This window comes from Bubalus bubalis, chromosome 15 (genome assembly GCF_019923935.1).
Source record: "Bubalus bubalis isolate 160015118507 breed Murrah chromosome 15, NDDB_SH_1, whole genome shotgun sequence".
Classification (NCBI taxonomy): domain Eukaryota; kingdom Metazoa; phylum Chordata; class Mammalia; order Artiodactyla; family Bovidae; genus Bubalus; species Bubalus bubalis.
The window spans coordinates 81,291,732-81,310,346 of NC_059171.1; the positions used below are offsets into that span (position 1 = coordinate 81,291,732).

Sequence of the window (18,615 nt, forward strand, 5' to 3'; positions counted from 1 at the left end):
AAAATGCAAGTATGTGGAAAACAGAAGAGAAAGAAAAGACTTAGCAAGTGAAGCCATGAAGCCAGTCTTGGATAATCACCCTGGATAGAAGGAACAGAGAAAGCGGAGGGGGTCGCTGTGGGAGCTGCCCCAGGTGGAGAGGCCCTCCCCACGCCTGCTTCGGGAAGCTTCCTCGGGGCAGGTGGTCAGGAGAAGGCCAAGGGCTTGCCTTCTGCTTGAGGGAGAGCGCTAGAAAGCTCCAGCGGAAGGCACCACTGAGAGTCAGCACCCTACCCCAAGGCTTGCTGAGCAGGAAGGTGTAGAGAGGCTCCTTGAGAAGGCAGGATCCGGAAGTGTGTGGCCCGTGTGGTGAGGCTGGGGGAGCCTTAGGATGTGTGGCAAGAGGTGTGGAGGTTGCCACAGTGACTTGGGCCTGGAGAACGAGGGAACTCAAACCCCAGATGGTCCTTAAGTCAGAACACAGCTGGTCATGGAGGGAGTGGTGGGCTCAGAGCCACGGGGGTCTGGAGGGGTGGATGGAACGGGCTGGCCCCGGCCTGGGGTACGTGGGGAACACTGCGCACATGTGTGTGGAGAGAGAGGCCCAAACCCGGTGTTTGCTTCTGGAATAAGGAAAATCAGGCTGGGGGAGGGGCTTGAGTGGCTCGTTTACCTGAGGCAAGTGTGTCCTTGATTAAAAGCACAAACCTGGTAAGTAACTCAGGGCGGGGGGTGGTTCTACTTCTGTCCACCTGATGTCCTGTTATCCTGAAAGCCCTTCCCACACAGGGTACCTCGAAGCCCTGGTTAGCTTGATCAGCAGTCTGATTGAGCAACTCAAGGAGCAAGAGTAGGGGGACGCAGGGGTTGGGGTGGCAGGCAGGGACCAGGGCCCACCTAAGCAGACCCCCTCCCCCGAAGGCACCTTCAGTGGGAGGACAACCAGACGCAGGCCTCCTGCTGTGGGCCTCGGCGGGGAAGGGGGGGGTCCTATATGCTCTCTGAGTGCTTGTGACCGTAGCTGCCTTCCTGTAGGTGGAGGGCTGGGCTGCAAAGCCTAAGCTGAGAAAGTAGTCATGCAAGTGGTCCAGGTCAGAGGTCATGAGCTGGAGCACGTGGTCCTGTCAGTCAAGATCCTGGGGGTGGGTTCTGGCCTCGTGGCCAGCTGTGAGCCGACACCGCTGCCAGCCATCTAGTTCTCATCTCCTCCACTGCCCAGGCCTCAGTGGGGCTGCGTGGCCAGGTCCTGGCCTCTGACTCTTTGTGGTCCCATCATCTCCATTGACCCACAGTCCAGGCCCTGCTGACCACTCACAGGTCTACACCTAAGTGGGTCCCCCGGCTTCCCTGCCTGGGCATCCACGGCACCGTGGATGCTGTCCCTTGCACGGACACAGCTCCCCCCCAGGCTGGTACTCCCCACCTTCAGCACCACACTCTCACCCAGGCTCACATACCTGGGTCTTCCTGCATGTGCCCTGGGGGGTCCTATGCCATCTTGGACAGCAGCCCTTGAAAGCATGTGGTATGTGTGTCTGTGAGGGGAGAGGTGGGCACCACAGACCAGAGCAGGTGGGCGTGGTGGCCTGGTGGCATTTGGGAGAGGTTGGTCATGTACTAGTGTCCACTGTGACACAGGGCCACAAATCAGGGGCTTAAGACAATGGGGCTGTCTTCTACAGCTTAGAAGCCCAGTGTCTGAGAGCAGGCTGTTGGCAGGGCCGCTCACCTTCTGTGACTCTGGACAGAGTCCTTCCAGGCTCCCCTGGTGTCTGGAGGTGCCTCTTGATCTGGGCATCTGGGCTTGAGGCTGCGTCACTGCAGCGTCTGCCTCCATCATCAATATGTCTGTCTGTCTTCTTACGAGGACAGGGTCCTGGTGGGTTAGGGCGCACACCACCCCACCCTACCCCACTGTGACCTAGTCTTAGCGTATCTGCAGAGACTGAATTTCTAGAAAAGTCATGTTCCAGGTTCTGGGAAGGACAAGAGTCAGGGGACCCTTCACCCCGCTCCACCCTGTAGTCCTGAGCCTGGCCGGGGTGCTCAGGAGGGTGTCTCGCAGGCGGGCGTGGGATGTTAGAGGGGTTGGGTGAGAGCCAGCGTGACCATGCCTGCCGCCTCACCACTGGGGTCACCGCAGCCCTGCAGCGCTTCAGTGAGAGTATCCTAGAATACTTGGCCAACCTGGATCAGGCCCCAGACCCCACAGTCAGAAAGGACGCCTTCGCCTCAGACATCTCTGGTGCTTACGACATCCTTTTCCACCAGTGGCTACAGAGCCGGGGAGCGAAGGTATGCTCTGTGGGTGGGGACTGGTGGCTGCACCTGCTGGCCGCCCTCTCCCTCCCCAGCCTGGGGGTCCTGCCACAGACCCCTGGGCCCTTCTGCCATCCCGCAGATCTTGGTAGAGATTTGTGTCCACCTGCCCACGCCAAGCCTTGTGTTGTGGGGTCTCCCCTGCAGGTCCTCACAGCGTTGGGCTGCTTTGCTGAGGCCCCACCCCCACCTTGGGGCCTCCACGCATTAGGGAGGAGGCTGCCTGGCTGCTCTGACTTCTCCCTGGGCCCACTCCGTCCACCTCATAGGAGCCTCTGCTCTAGGTCCATGGTGGAGGATTCCTTGCCTTTGTCCCCCCACCATTGACCGGTGTCCCTGCCCCCTCTAGCTGCAGCTCGCAGTGGTGGAGGCCCTGGGGCCCATGAGCCACCTGCTTCCCAGCGAGAAGCTGGAGGAGCAGCTCCCCAAGCTGCTGCCCAGGGTGCTTGCCTTCTACAAGAAGCACGCCGAGACCGTCCACGTGTCCAAGGTACGCACAGTGTGGCTGTGAGCCTCAGTGGCTGAGGCCCTGGTCGAGTGTCGGCCTCAGCAAGGGACATGGGCAGAGCTGGAGAGCCAGGCCCCTGGCCTCACGGGGCCCCCTTCCTGGCACCGCTCCCTCCTAGCTCCAGCCCCAGGGTGGTGTCCTGCTGGGAGGCTCTCAGCCAGGTGGGGTGGGGCGGGGCTGGGGGCAAGGAGTTCCTGACAGGCCACTCCTCCCTGCAGAGCCTCGGCCAGATCCTGGAGGCAGCCGTGAGTGTGGGCAGCCGCACTCTGGACATCCACCTCAACTCTCTCCTTGCCGCTCTGCATGCTCAGGTGAGCCGGTGGAGGGGCTTGTGAGCAGGCTGGGGCTGGGCGCTTGCTCCTGCCATGGGGGTGCCTGCTGAGGGGCCCAGGGAGCAAGACTCAGGGTGGGGGTCCAGCCAGGTGGACCTCTGCAGGCTTCCCGAGTCGTCTGGGTGCAGCCCTTAGGGGTACACTGACTCAGGCAGTGGGGCACCAGACAGCCCTACATGCAGGGGCAGGAGGGGAGGAGGCGGCCAGCAGGGCAGGCGGAGTGTCTATGCTGCCTGCGGGTCCCCGAGGGTCAGGGCTCAGGCAGAGCAAAGGAGCCGCATCAGCAGCTGAGGCCGGCAAGGGGAGGGCCTGAAGGCTCTCCTGGAGAAAAGGCCTCAGGGGGCTTCTCAGCTGTAATGAGCCTGAAAAACTATGAAGTGGATAGATGCCTAGAAAAATCTTAAAAATGTCACAATTGGTAGAAGAGAAATAGAAAATTTGACTAAACCAGTAAAGAAATGGAGACCACATTCCAGGCCCTTCCTCTCTGACAGCAAACCCGGGACCCAGTGGTGTTCAGGTTGCCTCTTCCAGACTTTTGAGGGATAGCCCATTTCCACCTCACACAGGTGGGCTTGGAAATGAGAAAAGGATCTGGAGCTGCCTGACAGGTTCTGTGGGACTGGTCTTGACTCCAAGTCAGGACCACACAGAGAAGTCTGGGCGCTCGCGGGTGAGCTGGCATGAGGGTCTGTGCGGAGGAGAGTTGGCTGCCCACCTCGTACTCGCCACACACGGGCCCCAGCGGGAGGGGCTGTGGGAAGGTTCTCTCTGATCTCAGCGATGCAGAAAAAACTTTTGAAGAAGTTCAGCACCTATTTGTCATTGAAACTCTTAGCAACCAGGATGGGAAAGGAACTTCTCTTACTTGGCAAATTTTAAATACCTGATCCATCAGCATGCATCATACATGTGATGGATACAGTTTGCATCACAATAGATAGGAGCAACCACCTTCCCTTACCGTCCACAGCAGGAAGGGGCCTCAGTCGCGTGTCAGCAGGGCCTGGGGTAAATCCTGGAGGAGAGAAGCAGAAGGGAAGGACCCCGGACAGACCTGTGGTTTGCCTTCGCCTGGCCACCTGCCCACCCTTCATCCTGGCGGGCCGCTGCTCCCCATGCTCAGCGAGGCGGCACAGCCCTGAGGGCAAGGTTGCCTTGTTCTGGCCCCCGCCATGTCTGCTCCCAGCAGATATTTGTTTTGGATGGTTGATGCACTCATCTAGAAGTTCATTCGTACAAGAACTGAATCTATTTACAAGTCCTACAACTCTGTTCATCAAGGCTGCCAGTTACAAGACCAGCCTGTAAAAATCAAGAGTATTTTTCCCCATCAGTGGTGACCAGCTATAAAGTACCAAAAAAAAATAAAAGGTGTTTACAGTAGCAACAGAAACTTAATTGTAAAGTATCAGGGAATTAACCTAGCGAAGAATGCCTAAGATCTCTGTGGAGAAAAAGTTTACAACTTGGAAAAAAGTGAGGAAAAAATGAGAGATGGAGTATTATTTACTTAATACAAAGTGATGGCCTGAAACTAAAAACTGTAATCTGTGGGGGGCGGGGGAGGTTTAAAAGGGGAATATTTGTGGAAAAGCTGAGAAGCTAGAAAAGTGTGATATTTCCTTTTCTTAGTGCTTTCCATTCACGTCTTTTGTTTTTCTGTTGATTTTAGGGTGTTTTTTTTTCATATTGGTCTGTAGCAGTTATTTATAGTCTTGTGTCATGTATGTAGATATTTGTTTCTGCTTTTCTGTTATCTGTGGCTCTGCTTATGATATTTTTTTGCCATGGAACATTATTTAATTTTTTAAAGCCATCACTTATCTTTCTTTATACACTCCAGATTTTGCTGTACTTAGAAAAGGTTTTCCAATTCTGCAGTGAGTTTTCAGGTTCTCTCATTTCCCCTATACTTTTTAATTGTCTGGAGTGTATTTTAGAGGAAGAGTGAAAAGCTAGTTTTATCTTTTTTCCACGTGACTGCCCTCGTCACTAGTTATCTCTCTGATCTTTTAATCAATCACTGCAAACCTTAGCGCCTGGACTCAGCAGCGGTTTGTGCTCCAGTCACCGTGGAGTTCTGAGCACCTCACGCATCTTCCGCAGGCTCCCTGGGGCAGACACCCAGAGCGTCTGCTTCCAAGCTGCTCCCTCGCTGGCCCCCAGCCCTGGTGGGAGGTGCTCCGTGGGTCGCTGAGTGACCCCGGGAGCAGGCAGCAGGGCCCTGGGGACCTGGAGCCAGCCTGGCAGCCCTGCCTGCACCTGCTCCACCTGCTCCAGTCCCCTGGGAACTGGCAGGGCCAGGCTGGGGTGGCACCTGTGGTCCCTGCACCACGTCTCCCTTCTGGTTGGGAGGCTGGGCTTTCCCACGGGTCCCCTCAGAGCCCTGCAGGTCCTTTGTTGTGACCTTGGGGGCTGAGTGGGGACGGGGGCGCCACCCAAAGCTCAGCCCCAGAGTGTTGCCCACAGAGGTGCAGTGGGGCCCAGGGGCACAGCCGCCTGCAGCCTCTGCCTGCACCCCTGCCAGGGCAGCTCCCTTTCTGTCTCAGTTTGGATGGACAGACTCCAGCACTTTCTGTGCTCGTGTGTCCTGCCCGAGAAAGTGGGCAGCTGTCTCCTTCCTCATCAGGAAGTGTGTCTGGGGAGTTTGTTCTCCTGGCTGCTGGTGGGTGGGGTGGGGTGCAGGAGGAGGGCCAGCTGTGTGTCCTGCGTCCCCGCCCCAACTGCAGGGCCTGAGAGCGTGTCTTGGCGCAGGCAGGGGTTCCTCACCCAGGTGAACGCGCCTGAGGACCTGCAGCTCTGGAAGCTTGAGACGCCCCTCCAGCCCCCCCAGCTGCTGACTGTCTTTTGTCCTGGACAGATCTGCGTGCCCGTGGAGTCGTCCAGCCCGCTGGTGATGAGCAACCAGAAGGAGGTGCTGCGCTGCTTCACCGTGCTGGGTATGCAGGCGGAGCCTTGGTCTCATCAGGGTGCTCACCGCCCTGAGCGTCTGTCTTCCCCACTGGGCCTGGGGGATGCAGGCAACCAGCAGGGAGCAAGACGGTCTTGATGAGCACTTGCCCGCAGCCTGCTGCTCGCCGGACCGCCTGCTGGCCTTCCTGCTGCCCAAGCTGGACACCAGCAATGAGAGGACTCGTGTGGGCACCCTGCAGGTCCTGAGGCACGTCATCAATGCAGCGGGTGAGTACCTTGTGGAACGGAGATGGGATAGGCCCACCTTGTCCATCTTCAGCATGAAAAGGAGCATTTTGCTTTGAGTTCTTGAAATACTTTCCCCAACTTTCTATTTCACAAAATTCCCTGCTTTTTGAAGGGTTTCAGCAGTGGTGCTCGCCTGCCTGCCAGCAGGTTGTCCCTCTCTGATGTTTGCCCTTGGCAGGGGCTGTAGTCAGCGGGCCATGGCGCCTCGGCATGGGGGGCTGGTGGCTGAGTCCTTCTGACGCCTCCCACCTGCAGCCATCTGCTGCAGTGGTCCCTCATTGTGGAGGCCTGGCCACGGGCATAGCTCGTGCCGCTGTCTCTTAGACGTGGACCTTGGGAGGAGTAGAGGCCAGTTCTGTGGAAAGTCCCTGGTTTCCATGTGTCTGAAGATTTCCTCACAACTGGATAGGAGAGTTCGGGTTTCTTGCTTTTAAGCAGTTTTAATCAGCAATAAGCCTGAATGGTTTTCACACCTGAATTTGTGTGTGTGTGTGTGTGAGAGAGTATTGGTTGCTAAACAGTGGCTGTGGCCACGTCAGGCCTTCAGGTTGGAGCTGGGAGCAGGGAGTGGTGCTAAGATTCTGATGATCTTGGAGGCACCCTCACCCCACACTTGAACCTGGGACCCCTGACTCAGCTCTGCTGCCCTGAACTTCTAACCTCCTCACTTCTTAATTGGATAAAATAATGTCATTTGCTGAAAAAAGTCATTTTTCCCTTGGAGAGAGATAAGTGGGCCTGTGCTTAGGTGGCCTTCTCCTCCCCCCACGCAGAGGGCCGCACTGAGGCCAGAGCCCTGCAGCACGGGCTCAGCCCACATCGTGGCGGAAGGGCTGCCCGGCGTCTGCCCATCGGCAGGCAGGCTGAGCCCCTTGTTGGTTTCTTGCAGCTGCTCAGATGGAAGTTAAGAAACCCATCATTCTCTCTTCCATGAAGCTCCCTCTTCTGGACACCAACAACAAGGTGAGTCAGCGGGCAGCTTGGTGCAGCCCTGCACAGCGACAGGCGGTACGGCCACTGCTGACAGGCAGCTGCCACCTCAGCACACCAGGCCTCGGCAGGCCTGGGTGTCTGCTGAGCTGCATGTCTGGGCCCCCAGCTTCCTCCTGATGCGTTAACCAGGTGTGAAGCTAGGAAGCAGTCCTCAAGACCACCTTGGGGCTTGATCGTTCTCTAGAAGAACCCCCAGAACTCAAGAGCCATTACGCCAAAAAGACCTACGTGAGCGTCAGCCAGAGACACCCATGGGGTGGCCTGGGCACTCTGAGGCTTCGTCCTGGCCCTGTGGAGCCATGGGCAGCGCTGTGCTGGCTCGCACGGAGGGCTGCCCAGGGAAGCCCCAGCCTTGTGTCTAGGGTCTCTGTCAGGCCTCCGTCATGCAGATCTAGGCATCCAGCCCTTTGGGTGGCCTGATGCCCCACCCGAGTCACAGGGCTAGACGACTTGGTACAGCGGAAGCCCCAGGGAACAGGAGCTTGGACTCCAGCAGGATATCCACAGCTTGGTGGTGACCCCAGAGCTGAGGGCGGGGCTGGCCCTCCCTGCTTGGGCTCAGCAGCAGTGGGTCCCCTTCCTGCGGCTGCCCCAGCCTTTGTGCTCATCCTGCACCCCATTCTTGGGGACTGTCTGTGAGAGTCCCAGAAGCTACTGGAATGGAGCCCAAACCCCCGAAGCTGCATCTGTTTCAGGGCTCCTGTGCCCCGTGCCACCCTCAGAGGGGCCCAGTGCCTGCCCGATGTGTCGGTGGCCAGAAGCACCCAGCCTAGGGGCCCTCAGGCTGCCACATGGCTCAGTCCCTCCAGACCCATCAGCCCATGGTCACTCGGGACACACATGTGACCTGGGATCTGGGGAGGAGAGGTGTGACCAGGACAGGGGGAGGGTCCCAGAGAGGGGTGCTGGGCTGGGGGAAGGTGGGAGGTGTGGGCAGAGCGGGGGTGAGTTGCCAGCCCCTGCTGGGCTGTCATGCTGTGGCCAGCGCTCCTCTGAGGCCCCTTCCTGCGCCCCCTGCTCTGGGCAGGTGAAGCGGGCGGTGGTGCAGGTGGTCAGTGCCATGGCCCACCACGGCTACCTGGAGCAGCCTGGCGGCAAGGCCATGGTCGAGTACATCGTGCAGCAGTGCGCTCTGCCCCCCGAGGCTGAGGTAAGGCACGCTGTCCCTCTATTCCATCATTGCGTGTTGTCTCTTGGACCCGTGGTTTGTCATCTGACTGCTGAGTGGCGCTCTGGGGGTGTGCTAGTCTGCTAGCCGTGTAACAGGTGTGATTAAAGCATCCGTGAAAGTGAGGGTGCATGTTTTTGCAGGGCGTGCGTTTATCCCCCTGTGTAAGCAGCTACTGTGAGATGCTGAGATGTTTAATTTCATAAGAAGCTTCCAGGTGGTTTTTGAAAGTAGCTGTGCCATCTCGTGGCCCCAGCAGCAGCTCTGTTGGCACGCGGGGTTAGGTCAGTGCTCTGTGTCTCATTTTCTAGCTACTGTGACAGGCTAGCATTGTGCCTGTGACCAGTGATATTGGCATCCATGTGTCTACGCGCCTGCTCACAGCTTTTACCTGCTTTGGAGTTGGGCTGTTCCCTTTCTTCTTCTTCAGGACAGAAGTGCTCTTCATATATTTTAGATGCAAGTCCCTTATCAGATTTATGGTTTGTAAATATTTTCTGACAAATCTGTTGCCTCGTAGGCATTTATTTTCTTAACATTGTATTTCAAAAAGCAGAAGTGCTAATATTTTAGAAGTCCACGTCATTGGGCTTTTGTTTATAGCTCTTGCTTCTGATGTTGTAACTAGTAAATCCTTTCTTTACCCAAAGTCACAAAGGTGTTCCCCCATGCTTGCTTCTAGAAGTTTTACACAAGGTCTGTGATCCATCTTGAGTTAATTTTGTTTAACGTGAGGTGTGGGTTCAGGCTCAGTGTTTTGCATGTGGGTGTCCTGTTGTCGCAGCACATTCGCTGTAAAGACTCTGCTCCCCACGTGGACCAGCTGCCTTTGCCTGGATGTCGAGAACCCAGTGACTTGGATGTTTATAATTTCCTAGGTGATCAGCCTTTTGTGGCTACTGTGGGCTTGTAATTTTATTGCATTGAATCTGGCCAGGTGTATTTCTGCTTCTAAGTGTTTCTTGAGATTTTCTTTTTGGCCTAATAACCCTAATAGGCAGTCAGGCGTTCAGTGTTGTTTGTGTGTATTTGGTATTAAGTTTTATCTATATTTTTAGAGCATGCTCTAAAACTTGCTATTCAGGCTCTAAACATCTCTATTTTTTTCTTCTCGATCTTTAATTTCTTGGTGAGAGGGGCCAAATGTCTCCAACAGTCATTGCGGTTTTCCCACTTTTGCTTGGTTTTCAGTGTTTGCTTTTCAGTATTTCAAAGCATGAATTGAAGATTCAGCATTTAGAGAATAGAGTCCTTTTTTGCCTGGAAGGTTCCAGGGAGCTGGGCTCTGGAGCACTGGCTCCTTGGGTCTGAGAGAAACCACTGGCCCATGGGGCAGCAGGGCTTGTCTGTGTTCTTGGTGGGAATGGCATTTTCTCAGGCAATGACCGCGTCCACAAGGACGGAACACCACCTGTGAGGATGCGGTTAGCAGCTCTCAGGAAATGCTCACAGTTTTTCTAGTCTGGATGCTGGAACTTGGCCCGGGGAGCCGACTTTCTTGGGCGATTTTAGTGTAGAGCGAGTGTCCTGCCAGTGACCGGGGATGGTCCCCTCCTTAGGGGTTGGGCAGGGCCTGTCATGCCTCCATTCAGGCCGTGTCCTCAGGGCCAGAGCCCATGACTGGTGACCTGTGCAGAGCAGAGTGCACAGCATCCTGCCCTCCCGCCCCCAGACTCAGAAGCTGGGTGCCGACAGTGAGGCCCTGGCAGCCGATAGCGTGAGGGCCATCAGCGTCAGCACTCTCTACCTGGTCAGCACCACTGTGGACAGGATGGGCGAGGTGAGCACCCCTGCCCTGGGGGACCCACCACCCTGCTCCTGACCCCTCGGTTTGGGAGCAGGTGTGGGGAGGCTGTGGGTGTGAGGAGGCTGCAGTGCAGGGAGGCCACGCTGCAGGTCTGGGCTTCTACACACCCTGCACTGCCCCCAGGTCCTCTGGCCGTACCTGCTTGAGTTCCTGGTCCCCATTCGCTTCACCAGGGCGCTGAGCCCACTCTGCAGGAGCCTTGTGCACTTGGCCCAGAAGAGGCAGGAGGCGGGGGCCCATGCTCCCCTCATCCAGTACAACGGCAATGGTGTGCCCCTGCCCCAGCCCAGCCCTCCCCCCCCGCCCCCCAAGGGGGCAGCCCTGAGTGCTGTGGTCTCTCTCCCTGCAGTGCACCTCCCATCTCCCTACGCCATCACCACCAGACTCCTGGTAAGCAGCTGCTCAGGCCTCAGTGGCTTCTCCTCCCAGCCAGGTGGCCTCCAGGCAGTGCCTACTCTGAGGGGTGTCGGGGCGGGGCGGGTGGACGCTCCCTTAGGCCCTGTTGCCCCACCCTTGTGCTGTCACTGCCCCGGGAAGGACCGTCAGGCACTCCGGGAGGGATTTGGGGAGCTGTGTCTCTGGGGCCTCCTTGCCCCCACCTGGGTGTCCGTGCTCGGCCTCAGGTGGAGCACTGTGGCCCAGGACGCTGGTGGAGACCCCAACTCTGCCTTCTGCAGGCCGTGTCTTCCCATCCCTACGTGGGGGACGGTCGCGGGGCAGCCTCGCTGCGCCTCTTGAATGTCTTGCATCAGGACATCCACCCGGCCCTGGGTCAGCGGTGGGTGACCGCCATCCCCCTGCTGCTGAAGCACCTGGACGGTGAGGCCCAGGGGTGGGCGCTGCCGCTCTTCCTCTGACCCCGACTGTTGCCTGTTGGCATCAAGGCTGGCCACTGGAGACCAGGGTTTTAAAAGTTGGAAGAAATCGCCTTTGCTGTGGTTCAGGAAAGGGCCTGGAGAGTGGGCTGGAAAGATGCTCCTTGTCTGGTGTCACCCGCAAGCTCACTGGATGTGGGCCCTTTCTTCCTCTATCCTGGAGCCGAAGGGGCCTGGGCCTGGTGGAGGGGACTCTGAGCTCTCCACTGCTGTCCACCAGGCTGAGCGGGTGACTGGTCATTTCAGAATACAGTGAAGAAACCCTGTCACAGAAGGAGTGGGAAGAAAAGCTGCTGGTGGTGAGAGAAGAGGAGAAGACGAGAGTTAGCCTGCTTTGGGAACAGGCCCTTTTCTGGCCCTGGTGGGGAGGGCTGGGGCAGTGGGTGCTGGGGGCACTGTACCTCCCAGAGTGGTGGTGCTTGCCTTGACCTGATGGTGGTGGGGAGGGGCGCAGGGACAGGCGGGTGTCTCTGGGGTGAGGACTGTGTGCTGCGATGGGGTCATATCACAGGGGCTGCTCTGGCCAGAGAGCCCTCCGTCCTGTCCCCTGCTTGGTTGAGGCCCCAGTGCCCCATGTGCTGCACACCTGACCACCCAGAATTTCTGTCTCAGCTTCAAAGTTACCTACGGCCATTCGGAGCTATGGCACAGGACCTGTGGTCACCGCCTGTGGCACCTGGGGCTTTGGGTTCTCCCCTAGGCCGGCCAGTGAGAGGCCGAGCCTGCCCTCATTGGTTGAGTTCCTGTCCGCAGTTTCTCCGGGATTCCCTGGCTGTCATGTCTGACAACACCTGGGTCTGCCAGCTGACCCTGGAAATGTGCAAGCAGCTACCCAACTACAACGGGACGCCCCTGGAGAAGGTGCACGGGGAGGGGAGCCCCAGGAGGAGGGGAGGGGGAAGGGGAGCCCCAGGAGCAGCTCCCCCAGGAGGAGGTGCAGGAGGACACACCGCCAGCAGTGCTGTGGGCACGGCCCTCGATCCTGTCCCCTGATTCCGTCTCTTGCTCCCTGAGCCTGTCTGATGGCCGCTGTGGTCCTGGCAGGACCTGGAGCAGAAGGCTGTGGGCTGGCGGCTAGAGACGCAGGGCTCCGCACCCACCTGCTGCTCCTCAGACAGTGCGCAGAGCACGTCTGGCCCTTGCAGTGGTGTGAAGTGGTGTGTCTGGCCTGTGGTGCAGGCACTGAGTGCCTCGCTAGGGGCATCCCTCCACTGGGGAGCTGGCACCACCCCTTGTCTGGCTTCGTTGCAGAACTTCCTGTACAAATGTGTCGGGACCACCCTGGGTGCCGCTTCAAGTAAGGAGGTGGTGAGGAAGCACCTGCAGGAGCTGCTGGAGACGGCCAGATACCAGGAGGAGAGGGAGCATGAGGTGGCTGCCCCCCCAGTGTGTGTGTGTGCGCACCTCCCCACCCCACCTTGCCCAGGTGTGAGTGCACCTGTGCCTCCCCAGGGCCTTGCCTGTTGCTTTGGGATCTGTGCCATCTCCCACCTGGATGACACCTTGGCCCAGCTGGAAGACTTTGTGAAGTCAGATGTACTCAGAAAATCTGCCGGCATTTTCAACCTTTTTAAGGTAGCGAGGTCAGGCTGACAGCTGAGGGGGAGGCCTGGGGTGGGCTGGCCTGGGGTTTTGCCTTAGCTGCGGTGCCAGCATGCTGAGGTTCAGTAGGGCGGACGGCGTTGGTCCTAGAGCTTCCTGGGCTCGGTGCCCTGCAGGCCGGGGGTGGGGCAGGGAGCTGGCCTCCAGTCTCTGCTTCCTCATGGGTGGGGCCGGCGTGTGTGGGCTCTCTCCCACACTGGGGTGGGGGGCAAGGAACCGGCTCTGGGCAGCAGGATGGGAGCAACCCGTTCCTGTCCCACCGCTGGTTTGTGTGTCATCTGCCCCCTGGTGGCCAGTGGGGGCTGCACGTGGGCTGAAGCCAGTTGTTGGGGAGCATCTGCGCTGTCTGCTCCTACACTAGCCCGTCTTCCTGGACCAGGGTTACTAGTGCCGGGGTCTTGGGCTGGTGTAGTATGAACAGGCCCCTAGGACAGAGGGGCCCTGGGCAGCTGCCCAAGCGAAGACGGGGACCCCACCTGGCCCTTTGGTTGCTCTCAGTCCCCAGCCCCTCCTCCTGCTTGCCCCTCCCACTGTGGTTCCCCCCTGCGTCCTTTCCCTTTTGACCCTTGGTCCCCAACAGGCCCCAGACTCCTCAGTCAAGTGGCATCTTCCTTCAGACTGGCTCTGCCGTTCTTTGGCACCTGGGGTCAGAGGGCGCGGCTCCTGCTGGGGGTGTGATTGTCACAGAGTTCTGACTTCTCAGAATCGAAGTGAGAGTGAGGCCAACAAAGTGAGGAGTGCGCTGATCCTGTGCTACGGGCACGTGGCGGCCGGGGCCCCGCGCGAGCTGCTGCTGGCCAGGGTGGAGGCGGACTTGTTCTGGAACATGTCCCAGTGCTTCAGCACCAAGGTGGGCGTCTTCTGGGTGTCTCAGAGGCTTGGGGTGGGGTGCTGCCTCAGGAGCCGCTTATGTAACTTGTCTCACTTCTGTCGTCCAGGTTCTGGGGATAAAGGTAGAAACCCAGGTACAGTGTGCGGGGCCTGGGCTCTCTCCTCTGTCTGGGCTGGCCGGGGTGGCAGTGGGGCGCTCCTGGGGCATCCTAGTCCCAGTTCAGGCAAGGCCTGCAGGACGGCCCTCTAGGGCCTAGGAGCTCCTGCCCTGGCCCAGGCCCCGGATGTTGGGGGGATGGAAGGGAGGTGGTGGCTCCCAGGCCGGGCAGGGGCCTCAGTGTGCCCCTCTCCTGGCTCCACTCCATCTCTGCCAGTGCCTGGTCGGGGGAGTTCTGCAGCCAGGCAGCAGCCTCTGCCTCACTAACACAACTCCCTTGTGGACTCTGGCACTAACCTGGGAACCTTCTCTGGGAGCGGCTGGGCTGTCCCCTTGAAGAGCGGACCCCCACCACCCTGGGTCTCCTGGGGTCTCTGGGCCGGGGCTGTTCTGTGAACTCTCTCTCTGACTCAGCCCTTTAGAGCTGGGGGCCAGCCCTCTGCTGGGGCTCTGCCGGGGCAGCTGCGTCCCCTCCACTTGGGAGAGGCAGCTGGATGGCGCCTGGCAAGCCTGCAGTCATCTGCCCAGGGTTGTGACCCCGGGACCCCCAGGTTGGGCCCACAGCCAAAGGCCTTGGGTTCCTTCACAGACCCATCTTGGCCCACGTGGAGGACTGGCTGAGAGCCCGTAGACTGGAGGGGAGTCCACGTCTGGCTTGCAGGAGAGTGGCCGGTGGCCTGGCCTCGCCACTGTGGGTGGCCCCCTCCCATTGGGCTCAGCCCCTGGGCCTCGGGCCTTGGTGGCTCCCACAGCCCAGTTGTCCTTGCAGGACCCGGCCCTGAGACTGAGCCTGGTGCAGAGTGTGTGCATGGCCACCCAGGCCATCTGCAGCAGCACCCACGGCAGCTCCTTCCACCTCTCGAGGAAGGCGGAGCTGGTGGCGCAGATGGTGGTGAGTGTGGGCGGGCTGGGGAGGACCGAGCCCCCGGGTTGTGGGGCCTGACCCGGGGGCAAGCTGGAGCTTCGGCCAAGGTCTGCCCTGCGGCTGCTCTCCCAGGAGTTCATCAAAGCGGAGCCCCCAGACTCGCTGAGGACGCCCATTTGGAAGAAGGCCATGCTTGCCTGCACGTACCTGGTGTATCCTTTCCTTGGGGGGGCGGCTGTGGGGGGCCCTCTGCGTGAGAGCTGGGCCTTAACTGGTGGCTCAGTACCCTGGAGCCGGCCCTGGAGGAGCCCGTGCAGGCGGACCTGATTCACAGCTGCCTGCACCGTGTCATGGCCGTGCTGCCGGAGCCAGAGGAGGGGGACAGCCCCCAGGAGGTATCAGTGGCCCCCACAGTGGGGGGGGACCCCCAGGAGGTATCAGCAACCCCTGTGGTGGGAGGTGGGGGACAGCCCCCAGGAGCTATCAGCGGCCCCCACGGTGGCCCTGTCCAGGGGTGGGGGCTCACAGCAGGACTGGCAGCTTCTCTTGTTCCAGCTCCTGTACCTGGACACCGTGCAGGTCCTCAAGGACTTGTTGACGAGCCTCCTTCAGTGGAACATGACGCCCCAGGGTCTGCAGGTCATGGTGGAGGTGTGTGGCAGGCAGTGGCACTCTGTGCAAGTTGGGGGTGGCCTGCGAGCCAGTGGGCAGGGCCCCTCTGACCTGGGGGGTATGCAGACGGGTGCAGTCTGAGCAGACAGGGGCTTGGAGCTCGATCTCTGTGCTCCCCCATCGTGGGGCCTGGACAGAGACCCTCTGAGGTGCCCCAGATGGGCACTCCTGACCCTCTGAGGCCATCATGATGGTGGGTAGTGTCTAGGAACACCATGTCCTTGCATGGGCATGGCTAGAGATCCGCCAGGGGTGGCCGTGGCCGTGAGCTGCATTAGCAGGACAGAACGAGGGGGTGGGGGAGCGCTGCCCCAGGGCCCACTCTGACCTGGTGCACTGGCGCCCATGCCCAGAGGGTGGCCTGGCAGGGAGGCTGCCCCAAGCTGCACCTATTGAAGCCCCTTCTTCCTCAGCACCTGAGCCCATGGATCAAGTCCCCGAGGGGCCACGAGCGGGTGCGGGCGGTCGGCCTGAGTGCCTGCCTGCTGCAGTTCTTCCTACAACACCTGCAGATCAGCGTGAGTGCTCCAGGGCGGCCTGCGAGGCCCCTCTTTGGCCGCATGCCCATCCCTTGGCCCGGGGCCACAGTGTGAGGCCCTCACGTCTCCCACTGCCCGGTGCTGTGAGTGGCACTGTCCTCTCCTGGGCTGTGGACAGAGGACCACAAGGGTCAGCAAGTGTCCCCAGGCCTGGCCACTCAGCATTGAACCTGATGGGCAGCCTCATCCTTAGGAGCCTGCCCAACACAGGGAAGGGTGATGGGGACCCCCATGTGAGAGGAGGAGCGGAGGGTGTTGGAGGCAGAAGCCACAGCTCGGGCCAAGGTAGGGACTTGTGAACCCCTGGAGCGCGGCAGAGAAGACAGCACCGTTAGTTGGAACAGTGGGAAGGAGCACCTCCCAGCGCCCCCGTGGTTACTTTGCATTTTAGTATTTGTTGGGGTTCAGCAGCTCCTCTTCCCTTGTTAGAACCTCGCAGTTGTTCTTACGAGGCCGTTACTCTGCTGGCTTTAGGGTAGACGGGCATGGTCCTCCTACTCTCCCACGTGGCCTTGACAGGAGTGTACCAAGGGCTCCTGTGCTGATAATGGTGGACCTGGCCACCCCAGCCCCTGGCCCTAGCAGAGGCACGGTCTGTCGCTGCTGTCTCCACTGTACATAATCATTTACTTATTGTGGTAGGCAGGAGAACTGGACTTCTGGATACTTAGGAACTGGTAGGAACTGGGTAGTTTATAAGGAATAAGATTTCTCTGTGACTCTTAATGAGTGTTTAGTTAATTCTCTGCTCTTCAGACATGCAGCCACAGCCGTTCACAAAGGCCATGAGTTTGGCCTTTCTCACCATTTCGACACCTGCTGGCTTGTGCTGCTGACCGCAGGAAGGTGGACACTGGCGGTGGCCCCAAGCCATTAACTCTCAAGCAAGATGCTCGTTGGTTGGCAGTGTTGTTATTTGTTGTGTTCAGAGCATCATCTGTTGGCTGGCTTAGATAGCTTTTCCTACCCAGGTTCTCCCATGGCCTGTTTTTCACGTAACCCTGGTCCAACCAGAGTTCATTTTTTATTCGTGATGAGACAGGGCTCTGCCCTTGTGGAGAGGAACGCAGCTGGTGGCCCTCAACCCCCGTCCAGCCTCCCCCTGGTTTCGGGAGGAGTAACAGCCTGGAGCCCCACACCTTTCAAGAGCCCGTGCTGGGCAGGCGCATGGTGGCCCCTCCCAGGGAAGCCACTTGTGTGTGGGCTGTGTGTTGGTGGTGGGTAGCTGATGTCCCCCACTTTGGGGCATAGGAAGCAAGGCCCTTTGCTCAGAGCACGGTTGAGAGGCTCTGTATTCGAGGAGAACAGGAAAGGCTCTGAAGAACAGGCCCAGTCCCCATGGGGATGAAAGGGCTTGTGTAGCACCCCTTGGCTTTTGGAGCGGGAATTCCCATGTGTCTGAGGAGTGATCAGAAGCCGGCCATGCCCTGTCCACACCCCTGCTTGCCCAGCTCTCGTCCCTCTTGGGACCCACCCTGGGCTGGGGGAGGGCTGCCCTCTGGTCACAGGCCTGCCCATATCTGGGTCCAGGGGGTACAGGTACCTGCCCACCCCAGCGACTCCTGAGCCCCAGTGCCATCTCTGGCTATCTGCCCCCAGAGTCCCCACAGTATCCCTACATCTGCCTCTCCAGGCCCTGGTGCCCTTCCACAACCTGGGCCTCCTCATTGGCCTCTTCTCCCCACGGTGCGCCGACCTCTGGCCTGCCACTCGCCAAGAGGCTGTGAGCTGCGTCCACTCCCTGCTATACCTGCAGCTGGCCTGTGTGGGTGAGCCCCCCTAGCTGGGCAGCAGTGTCTGTGTGTTGGGGGGATGAGGGAGCAGAGGCTGGGCCTCTGGTGGCCAGGGAAGGCCTGCGTCCACCCCACGTGCCCTGCTGCCTTGCAGGCTTCTCGCGAGACTACCAGGACGACATGGCTGAGCAGCTCCTCAGCCTCAAAGATGGCCTGGTGCACCCTGACCCTGCCATTCTCTTCCATACCTGCCACAGCATTGCCCAGGTACCTGCCAGTGGCCGCTGCAGCAGCTCCTTGCACGTACGGGCTCTGTGGGTGCCAGCTGGGCAGGCAGGCAGGTCTTATCAGAGTTCCATGTCCAGCACCAGCCTGCCCCTCCTGCACTTGCTGGGCCCACCCTCCGGGGCCCAGTAGGGGGTGGCAGGAGCTCAGCTTTTGGCTCCACAAGGTTGAGAAAGCTGCCCTAGCTCACCCAGTGACTCCCAAGCCAGGACAGTGCTTCTGTTCCACTTGGTGACTGGAAATGACCCTCAGGGGTCTGGAGGCTTTCTCTCCTGCTAAAGATGGAAGGGAAGGGGATTAGCAGGGCCCTTTGTGGAGGTCAGGGGGACTGAGACATTGAGAAGCAAAGACCCAGCCCAAGGGGAGTCCTGGGGGATTGGGAACTTCATGTTCGGGCTCAGACTTTCTAAATATTCATCCACTTCTGTGATTTTATTTCTTCTCTGTACAGAGTTTATCTGCCCTAACTTCTGGTTGCTCTCTGTTATGTGGAGGGAGCCCAGGGACTCTCCTCTGTTTCTGGGAGGAGCTGAGGGTGCTTTGGAGCCTCTGAGGCTGGGGAGTCCAGGATAGAGCATGCCCCCATCTGCCCTTGACTCTACTCTAAAGAGGCTGCACACCAGGACCACTCCTAGCCTACCCCGCTGGTCAGGAGAAGCCTCCTGGAGGGTGCTGACCTGGGCCCTGCAGATGCCCAGGGACCCCCTTCCAGGGGCCTGGAGGCCAAGGGCTGCACCTAGACCTGG

At 59.3% G+C, this 18,615-nt stretch overlaps 1 protein-coding gene across 14 annotated transcripts in view; it reads left to right on the plus strand.

The window, feature by feature from the left end:
- Positions 1-18,615, plus strand: part of MROH1 (maestro heat like repeat family member 1) — a 59,615-nt gene that overhangs the window by 29,607 nt on the left and 11,393 nt on the right. For 11 of the 14 annotated variants that reach the window (XM_044928351.1, XM_025265620.2, XM_044928352.1 and 8 more), the window contains 24 exons: positions 2,123-2,274; positions 2,648-2,788; positions 3,025-3,117; positions 6,002-6,080; positions 6,208-6,321; positions 7,232-7,305; positions 8,363-8,485; positions 10,176-10,283; positions 10,434-10,578; positions 10,660-10,700; positions 10,988-11,129; positions 11,432-11,484; positions 11,939-12,046; positions 12,437-12,556; positions 12,638-12,760; positions 13,491-13,637; positions 13,726-13,752; positions 14,545-14,667; positions 14,773-14,852; positions 14,924-15,035; positions 15,196-15,291; positions 15,726-15,830; positions 17,485-17,620; positions 17,739-17,851. In XM_044928351.1, the coding sequence (XP_044784286.1) occupies positions 2,123-2,274; positions 2,648-2,788; positions 3,025-3,117; positions 6,002-6,080; positions 6,208-6,321; positions 7,232-7,305; positions 8,363-8,485; positions 10,176-10,283; positions 10,434-10,578; positions 10,660-10,700; positions 10,988-11,129; positions 11,432-11,484; positions 11,939-12,046; positions 12,437-12,556; positions 12,638-12,760; positions 13,491-13,637; positions 13,726-13,752; positions 14,545-14,667; positions 14,773-14,852; positions 14,924-15,035; positions 15,196-15,291; positions 15,726-15,830; positions 17,485-17,620; positions 17,739-17,851 (2,555 nt within the window). The remainder of the gene's footprint in view (positions 1-2,122; positions 2,275-2,647; positions 2,789-3,024; positions 3,118-6,001; positions 6,081-6,207; positions 6,322-7,231; positions 7,306-8,362; positions 8,486-10,175; positions 10,284-10,433; positions 10,579-10,659; positions 10,701-10,987; positions 11,130-11,431; positions 11,485-11,938; positions 12,047-12,436; positions 12,557-12,637; positions 12,761-13,490; positions 13,638-13,725; positions 13,753-14,544; positions 14,668-14,772; positions 14,853-14,923; positions 15,036-15,195; positions 15,292-15,725; positions 15,831-17,484; positions 17,621-17,738; positions 17,852-18,615) is intronic. The other 3 variants (XM_025265613.2, XM_025265616.2, XM_044928354.1) reach the window with 2 other exon arrangements.